Below are 9,905 nucleotides of genomic sequence, written 5' to 3' on the forward strand. Positions count from 1 at the left end.
ACAACAGCGTGAGCAGAATACAAGTTCTGTTTTTAATTACATTTGAAGATATGAAGCTCTAGGTGATGGGTGGCAGCTGTCTAATTACACGCACTTTTAAACAAATGAATGTATCTTACATACAGGAAGTTTTATATTAAATGAAACTTAAAATGAAGGATGAACAGCTGGTACTGCATCTGCTGGCTAGTCAGGTGTTGGGTTTACTGTTGTGGGATCCCATTTAACCTTACAACTGTTTCTACTATTACAGTATGATTTAGCTTAATTTATGTGTGTAATCCATTCAAATGATATATGAATATGTAAGAATTGGCCACTTGTCAAATTCCTACTCAGAAATTTGGGGTAACGCTGTGGGTACCTTAGGTCATATAGGTAGAAGGGCAGGTGTAGGACCATGATGCACCTGGGTTGGGTTCTGTTATTTACCAGAGGAGGAGAGGCATGCAGGATTCCTTTGTTCTTCGTTTGCTTGCTTTTTGGGAAATAAACCATGAAAAAAAAACTTTGAGTGGACATTAAACTTCTTTTGCCTGCCTACATTACATTAAAGGAGCAATCTGTAGTTTGGGGGAGGAAACGTTAATCAGAAGAGAAAGGTGTTTTTCTGACTGATTTATTTTCTGCCTCAACAAACTAAATAATCAAACTCTCTTTGTTTTCATTTCTTTGACTGTCACAACCTGGCTCAACAGTAGGTGACAAAAGAGGCAACACATAGTCTGTAAATAATGCAAAAGGTTTTAATTAAATGAAATAAGCAATAAGATTATGTCCATCAGTCAATCATGCAATGTCTGTGTGGGTGTATGGACGTGGAAGACAAAAGAGAAATAAATAATAATGTCAGGTCAGGGCAAGAGAGCGAGCGAGGATCCTCCAGGTCTGATTTATAGCCACCTGAGCCCAGCCTGCTCAGGTGTGTTGCATCACTGATGACTCAGCTCCATCCATCAACTTCCCGAAACAAAGGAAATAAACAGCTCACTCAAAGAAGTATCCACTCACTGTTCACTGATAAGCTCCTGCTGAGAGATAGAAAGAGATCCAGCTACATGCAAATCAATTTCCAAATCACATTTTTCCCTCTGAACTGTGGAATCTGACTGATCTCTAGTCATTGCACGTGTCACAGCACAAGCTGTGAAGACCTCAGGGAACTCTTGTTTACAGTCATTTGGTTCCTTTAACAAAAGGTGTAGACTTAACAGGTGGAAAGCCAACAGCCCAGACACAATTGCCAGCCAAATCACTCCCCAAAATCACATCTACCTGATCGAGAGACAAAGCAGGCCTGACCCCAATGTGGACATCACCATCCACAAGGTCACAAGACAGTCTAGCTTTGTGCAAAGGAGCACACAGGACAGTTAAACCCATTCCTCGTACAAGCACACAATCACCAGTATCTGAGTCCCGGGAAAAGGGCAGCACAGACGCCAGATTAAATGAATCCTTTGCTCCTGTATCTCGGAGAATTTTCACAGGCACTTTACTGTCACTACCAGTGAGATACAAACCCATCTGATACAAAAGCTTCAAAACCAGAATAATTATCATTTTCAGGTTTAACTGAATCAAGCATACAGTAGAATAATTCTGGCTGTCAACTTTACCAAGCGCTGAATACGCTTCTTGGGCCTTTCCTGTCAATACCGATTGCAACATAACTACATGGTCAGCCTCAGGCCAACCTCTCACATTGGCGACACGTTCAGAAAGGGAAAAAAACGTGTCTGGGTCTCTCTCCTCAAACTTCGGTACTAGACGCAAGTTGCCCACCACGTCAAATATTTTCAAACTTTGTAAACCAGATGCTACAGACTCTTCTGAACCGCCCTGCACCAGCATCACCCGATAGCCTACCTGCCTTAATTAGATCTAATCTAAGATTCACTACCCATAGCTCTTGGCCATAGGTGAGGGTTGGAACATAGATGGACCGGTAAATCAAGAGCTTCGCCTTGTGGCTCAGCTCCCTCTTCACCACAACGGCCCGGTACAATGCCTGCAATACTGCAGACACTGCACCAATCCGTCTGTCCACCTCATGCTCCATTCTCACATCACTCGTGAACAAGACCCCAAGATACTTAAACTCCTTCGCTTGGGTCAGGAGCTCACTCCCCAACCGGAGGGGGCAATCCACCATTTTCCGGCAGAGAACCATGACCTCAGACTTAGAGGTGCTGACCCTCATCCCGACCGCTTCACACTCGGTTGCGAACCGCCCCAATGCCTGCTGGAGGTCACGGGCTGAGGAAGCCAACAGAACCACATCATCCGCAAAAAGCAAAGACGCAGTTCTGAGGTCCCCATACCGGACACTCTCCTCACCACGACTGCACCTTGAGATCCACAAACAGGATCGGAGACAAGGGGCAGTCCAACACCCACTGGAAACGTATTCGACTTTGTGCCGAGTATATGGACACAACTCTCACTTTGGTCACTTTTGGTACAAGGACCGGATAGCTCGTACCAACGGCCCCGGTACCCTATACTCCCTCAGAAACTCCCGGGGGACCTGATCGTAGGCCTTCTCCAAGTCTACAAAACACATGAAGACTGGATGGGCAAACTCCCATGACCCCCCCAGCAAGCCTGCAGGCCAGGGCGGAATCCGCATTGTTCCTCCTGAATCAGAGGTTCGACGATCGGACGTACCCTCCTTTCTAGCACCCTGGAATAAACTTTCCCAGGGAGGCTGAGCAGTGTGATACCCCAATAATTGGAACACACCCTCCGGTCCCCCTTTTTGAAAATGGGGACCACCACCCTGGTCTGCCACTCCAGAGGTACCTTCCCTGACCTCCACGCGACACTGAAAAGACGTGTCAGCCATGACAGCCCAACAATGTCCAGAGCCTTCAGCATCTCGGGGCGCCCGACGATATCCCCAGTCCAGTTCAGCAGGTCCCCTCCCTGACTGAAAACAGCCTAGGCTGAGTCCCGCTTCCCTTTTCTGAGTTGCTGGATGGTTTGCCAGAACTTCCTTGAGGCTGACCGAAAGTCCTTCTCCATAGTCTCACCAAACTCCTCCCACAACCGGGTTTTTGCTTCGGCAACCACTGAAGCTGCAGCCCTCCTGGCCTCCCGGTACCAGTCTGCTGTTTCAGGAGACCCCTGGGCCAGCCAAGCCCAAAAGGCCTTCTTCTTCAGCTTGACGGCCTCCTTCACCGCTAGTGTCCACCAGTGGGTCCTTCAGTTGCCGCCCCGACTGGCACCGATGACCAACTGACCACAGCTCTTAGCGGCCACCTCTACAATGGAGGCTCTGAACATGGTCCATTCGGATTCCATGTACCCAGTCTCCCCTGGGATGAGCGAAAGTTCTTCCGGAGGTGGGAGTTAAAGACCTGACGGACCGGGGCCTCCGCCAGATGTTCCCAGTTCACCCTCACTACTCGTTTGGGTTTCCCAGGTCTGTCCGGCAGCCTCCCCCGCCACCTGATCCAACTTACCACCAGGTGGTGATCAGTTGACAACTCTGCTCCTCTGTTCACCCGAGTGTCCAAGACATACGGCCGCAGGTCCGATGATACGACCACAAAGTCTATCATCGACCTTTGGCCTAAGGTGGCCTGGTACCAGGTACACTTATGTGCCACCCTATGCTCGAACATGGTGTTCGTTATGGCCAATCCATGACTAGCACAGAAGTCCAATAACAAAACCCCCTTCGGGTTCAGTTCGGGCAGGCCGTTCCTCTTAATCACCCCCCTCCAAGTTTCACCATCGTCACCCACGTGAGCGTTAAAAAGTCCCCCATAAGAACTATAGAGTCCCCAGGTGGAGCCCCTTTCAGGAAACCACCCAAGGACTCCAAGAAGGACGGGTATTCTGAGCTGCTGTTCGGTGCATAAGCACAAACAACAGTCAGAGCCTTCCCCCCAGCAACCTGCAGTCGCATGGAGGCGACCCTCTTGTCCCTTGGGGAGAACTCCAACACAGCAGCGCTCAGCCGGGAGCTTGTGAGTATCCCCACACCTGCCCGGCGCCTCTCACCCTTGGCAACTCCGGAAAAGGAGAGAGTCCAGCCCCTCTCAAGAAGTTTGGTTCCAGAACCGGTGCTGTGCGTGGAGGTGAGCTCAACTATATCTAGCTGGTACTCCTCTACCTCCCGCACCTGCTCCGGTTCCTTCCCCACCATAGAGGTGACATTCCATGTACCAAGAGCTAGTCTGCAAAGCTGGGGGTCAGGACTCCCAGGTCCCCCCCTTCGCCTGCTGCCCGATGTACATAGCATCCGACCCCATCGCTCTCCCCTGCGGGTGGTGAGTCCACAGAGGCGCAGCCCCACGTTGTTCTTTTGGCGAGCTCCACCCCCGGGTCTGGCTCCAGGGGAGGGGCCCCGGTGCCCCCATACTGGGCGAGGTACTCCTTGCCTGTGACTGCCGATTCATAGGGTCATTAGTCCGCTCTTAGTCCGCCCCTTTTTCTCAAATATCGACGTCATAATGCTCAACGAGCTTCAAGAGTTGCTCTTTTGTACTAACTATTGTTCATCTGATGGAGACTGAACAAAACTAGTAACAGTAGCCATAACAGGACAATATTGATCCCTGAGGTGCAGTAAAAATTAGAGCTTTCCCGCTAACTACCTACCCAGAAACTTATTCATCTCAACCCTAGTCTCCATGCAGTTACTTACAGTGGGTATTTATGCGCTAAAACCCCCTAGAACAAGCAAGGCAACTGCAAAAACAGCGACCCCCTCGAATCCAGGGATGTGCCCCCGAGACAACTGCTCTAACCTTTTTCACTGCAACACTATCAAGATTTACGAACGAATCCCAAAGGAGAAACATTCCTTCAACCTACCAGAGAAAGCTCAAATTCTAACATGTGCACAACAAACAATCAACATTGTCTCTATGGCCCTCAATTTCCAATACTGTCTCCAGCCCTACCCAAGACAGCCCTAACCATATGCACAACTGACCAAAACTAAGCAATTAACCATACAAGAACCCCAACAAACTGATCTCCATCACAGCCATTAACCCAAAACTCCAGACTATGAGGCCTCCAAAAAGCTTTAATACCCAGACTACTACCTCATGTCATCCATAGCAAAACCTAATACTAATTCACTCTATTCTCCTCTAAAAGGCAAGCCCCAAACCTTTAGTAGTGCAGATTAGCATGAGATAGAAGTGACGCAAATAGTACTAGTTCCAGCAGACTACAAAAAAAAACTAACACAACATCAGAAAACTTACCAGACAAAGAAAATCAGAAATTGGACAAATGAGCCCCCATTTTGTCAAAACCTGGCTCAACAGTAGGTGGCAAAAGAGGGAGACCACACATAGTCAATAAGTCATAATGCAAAAGGTTTTAGTTAACTAAATGAAATGAGCAATGTAATTATGTCCATCAGTCAATCAGTATGTATGCAATGTCTGTGTGGGTGTATGAATGTGGAAGACAAAAGAGAAACAAATAATAACGTCAGTTGGCAGGTCAGGGCAAGAGAGTGAGAGAGGATCCTGCTGGTCTGGTTTATAATTACCTGAGCCCAGCCTGCTCAGGTGTGTTGCATCACTGACGACTCAGCTCCATCCATCAACTTCCTGAAACAATGGAAATACACAGCCAGCAGAGGACAGAACAAGACCAACCCTGAGGCCATCACATGACTGAATAAACTGAATAAACAAACTGACCTCAAAGGACAACACAATTTATACTGTTTTACTTTGTTTATATGTGGCGGACCCTGCCACCTTTCTAGCTTCAAACAGTGTTCTGGGACCTTATTTTCCTCTGAGAACAGCTTGTTTATTCACTTATGGAAAAATAAATATGAGTTTGTGCCCCTTTAAAAGCCTCTTTGCTGCTGATGACCTTTTGTTAATCAAACGTGTTCCACAGCGTTTTTCTATCTATTCCCTTTTAATGAGTCTTTTAATAGCAGAAAGCAGAATATTTGAGAAAAATAGGCCATAAATGTTCAATTATCTAAAAGCATGGATTATCAAACAGCTTATCTAGAATTCTGATGTAAAGCTGCTGAAGATCGATCATTGTGTCATCAATAGTTCACTTTGAAACTTCCACAGTTTTAACTGTGTGCATCTTTTATTGTTTTCATGTTTATAAAACATTTCTTGTATTTATCATGAGATTTCACTCAGCAGTGCAGAGATGCCTCGTAAAGAGAGGAGAAATGAAGCCAGAACCAAAGAATGTTTGACATTTTTACTGGTACGACACCAGCGCCTGCTGTAGTAAAGATCTTTGCTAGCACGTTCCAGCGGCGTGTGCACTTGTTTTGGAAGCGAGTGACAGAAAGCTTGTGATGATGTTATATATTTATATGTGATTTTATATATGATATATGTGATCGGACCCGGAGAACACAGGCATCAATAATAACTATATAAAAACAGCAGTCTGTTACAGGTCATTTATAACCATCAGATGAATCAAGAGACTGACAACACTTCTCTTGAGACCAGTCTGTGTGCTGCAGAAAAGTAGTTGAATAGTTGGAATGCAATGTGATACAACGTGTGTTATTTCCGAGCAGCCCCTGAATGCATCATGGAGGGCGCGTGCACTCGGGCTCGGTTTGAAGATGGCACAGAATTAAGTTTCGATCTGACTGTCCCGTCTGTCTCAGCACGTGGCACACAATCACCGATATCAATACCGATGTGATCATTGTGTCGTGATGTCTGAGGTGAACTGCCACGAATGAACTTCCCAAACACACAGGTGGCGTTTTCTTTTCTCTCCACTGCTCCATCATTAAATATAAATACATAACTGAGTCACATGCACGTTTAAACACGAAAATGTAAATATAAAATGTTAATTATGTGAATCATCCAGTCTTATTAAGCAGCAGCAGAGATCTTAAACACATGTTCTCAGGATGTGATCTGACATTGATCCCACTGAGGAAACAATCGATATCACACATCAGGCCTGTTAACATCTGTAGAGTCAAAACTCTGGGGATCGATCCTCCTCCCCCCTGAATTATTGCCAGATGTTTACAGCAGTCTGACAGAAAACGGTCAAAAACTCCGACTTAACCTTTTGGAGAGTCTCAGATCCGTGAAGAGACTCGGTGAGAGGAGAAAATGTATTTTTTCGCAGTTGTGGTCCTCTTGGGGACAGGACTGAGGACAGCCAGCTGCGGTAAATCACACTTTTCTTACACATTAGTGTGAGTGAAAGTAAGAGAGGGGAAGCTGTGACGTCTTTAAAATTCAGATTTGTGGTATTTATAAATTTGCCTCTGAAGAAAGTTTAGTGATTTTACATGTGTTGTTGATTGTGAAATGAAAAATGAGTTTTGTTGCATCCACTGCAGAAAAATACGCTGTTACAAGTAAAAAAGTACTGCATTGGAAATGTGATATAAGTATGTAGGTCTAAGTATGAGCAGGGAAATTGTAAAAGCATTAAAGTACTAAAAGGAAAATGTCCCCGGTGAATGTTATGGTCTACTATTATATAATTATTACTCATGCATTCATGGAAAAGAAGCATTTGGAGTTGGTTGAGGTGGAGCACACCTAATCATTATTTTCATTATTGATGGATTTGATTGTTACTTTCTTGATGAACTGATTGATTGTTGGTTGGTAAAAAAAAATCTGAAAAACGATGAGAAAAGCTAATTAAAAGTTATCAGAGCCCAAAGTGATAAGTCCGAACATGAAATGAAATTAAAAAGACAATTGAAGATAAAAGCACAAAATGTGTGATTATTTTACAACAAAACACATTTTTAAAGTTAGTTGTACGTTTTGTAAAGTAACTAAAACTGTCAGATAAATGTAGTGGAGTAGAAGTATAAAGTAGCATCAGTAGAAAAGACTCCAGTAAAGTACAAGTACCTCAAATCCAGCACTAGAGTACAGTACTTGAGTTACTTTACTTAGTTACATTCCATCACCAGTAGAGCTAAAGCACATTTGGAAATAAATTGGTGGAGTTACCCTTTAAAGTGTCCTGTGGAGTTTGTATATCTTACTGCATAAAGCACTTTAATAATGAAGAAAATAAAGCTTACTGCAGGTTTTTATCACACTTATCTTGTTGACAGTGTGCAGTTTTCAGCGTTACGTCTATAAACAGTTTATAATCCACCGTCTGCTCCAGTTAAATCCAGTGTGAGCTGCACTGAGACCACGATGACAGCGGCCGTTGAGAGAGCGTCGTACCCCGGACTCCTTGTTGGTCATCTGCAGCTCCTTGAGCACGCCGACAGCCGCTGCAACTTCCAGTCCAACAGCACCCACATCTTCACTGTCGTCCCCCTCAACTCTTGTGGCACTACGATCCAGGTAACGCAGGGTCCTATGTCAAGCCCACCTCATGACATTTTCAGCAACCTATAGCTGTAACCGACCATCAGTGACCCTGATGAGGCCCGATTGTGTCGGCTATCTGCGAATGCAGTTGCTTTTCCTTTTCATCAGTAAATTATTTTATAAAACCAGTATGATGACTGACTGTATGACCTTTAACTCTACAGGAAGATGATGACAACCTAATTTTCAAGAATGAAATCATTTCAGTCGACAACGCCAATGACCTGATCACCAGAAAATGTGAGGTGAAAGTGCGGTTCCAGTGCCAGTACCCCAAACGGGGAAAAGTGAAACAGACCTTCTCAGCACACAGAGAGAACGTCACAGTGTTGGAGAAAGGCTTCGGCAGGTTCACCTACGAGTTTGAGTTCTACTCTGACAACCAGTACAGGAGCGTGATTAGCTCCAGATTGTACCCTCTGCAGTGTGAGCTCAGGAGCAGGATGTACATGCAGATAAAGGCCACCACTACACTCAGCAGCACCGAGCTGTTTGTGGAGTCCTGCAGTGCTGCACCATATGACAACCCAAACTCCCAGCCAACCTACCCCATCATCGACAAGGGGTAGGTATGAGTACGCCCTCTAGTGGCAACAGAGGACGTAACAAAGTAAATTTTGTTGTGTGCTTGTTTATAAGAAGTTCATCTACACACCTTGTAGATGTTTACCTCTTGTTACCTGTACCATGTGACTCTGGATGTTAAAGTAAAGGCTTGATTTCCCTCTCGGAGCTACAGAGGCAACATGTCTCATGGTTTCTATGTTTTGCTCTCACTAGGTGCGACAAGGACCCGACTATTAAACACCATCCCTCCCCCACCAAGAGACACTTCAGGTTCAGCATGGAGGCCTTCAAGTTCATCAGTTTGCATGACCAGGTGCTGGGAATACACTGTCATGTGAACAAAGCTTGAAATCCTGAAAATCCTGAGCAACAATGTGAAACCACCACATCTTTATACTGAAGCCACAGCATGAAACAACACATTACAAATCACCTCTAAATACCCAAAACACTTATCACATTAATAATTGATTTTTTTTCTAAATACTCTACTTTTAAACTCCTTTAAAGTTAGATATTTGTCCAGAAGAGACAATGTCTGATGATGTAATGACAGCGTGTCCTGTTGTATTCAGGTGTACATCAGCTGTTCAGTCATGATGTGTGAAATGGAGGCCGACAACACCAGGTGCTCTCAGGGCTGCATCAACTCCGGGCGGTCAGGCCGTCACGTCCTAAGAAGAGAGGCCGTCACCCAGACTTCAAGGCACCTGGTTTCCCAGGGTCCCCTCCGCTTGAAGAGATCAGCAGAGGGCGCTGAAAGCCCAGGTAATGAGGACAGGGAGTGTTTCTGAGCAGCACACCTGCCGTGTTTGAGAGTGAATTCACATTATGCTTCTCTTTCCTCCAGTGATGAACCTGAACCTGAACCTGGTCTTCATCGCTGGATGTCTTCTTGCAGCTGTCGGCATGATCAGTGCAGTGGTCATGTACAAAACCAAAATGTCAGAGGTCAAATACCGACCTTTGAACGCACGTGAGAGCATTCCAGCAGCGTGA

The 9,905-nt window shown here is 45.5% G+C and overlaps 1 protein-coding gene across 1 annotated transcript; it reads left to right on the forward strand.

Annotated features, from left to right (window-relative positions):
* Positions 1–7,100: 7,100 nt before the first annotated feature.
* LOC140994314 (ZP domain-containing protein-like) lies at positions 7,101–9,905 on the forward strand. The gene is made up of 6 exons (XM_073463884.1): positions 7,101–7,158; positions 8,128–8,312; positions 8,504–8,904; positions 9,120–9,219; positions 9,482–9,674; positions 9,757–9,905. The coding sequence occupies exons 1-6, from the start codon at positions 7,101–7,103 to the stop codon at positions 9,903–9,905; spliced, it is 1,086 nt and encodes a 361-aa protein (XP_073319985.1).

This window comes from Pagrus major, chromosome 4 (genome assembly GCF_040436345.1).
Source record: "Pagrus major chromosome 4, Pma_NU_1.0".
Classification (NCBI taxonomy): Eukaryota; Metazoa; Chordata; class Actinopteri; order Spariformes; family Sparidae; genus Pagrus; species Pagrus major.

Bases quoted from the DNA above. Each gene is read 5' to 3' on its own strand.
- LOC140994314 (XM_073463884.1), top strand. From the start codon at position 7,101: ATGTATTTTTTCGCAGTTGTGGTCCTCTTGGGGACAGGACTGAGGACA. The intron at 8,313-8,503 runs GTAACGCAGGGT...TTAACTCTACAG, and splicing joins CTTGTGGCACTACGATCCAG to GAAGATGATGACAACCTAAT. The intron at 8,905-9,119 runs GTAGGTATGAGT...TGCTCTCACTAG, and splicing joins TACCCCATCATCGACAAGGG to GTGCGACAAGGACCCGACTA.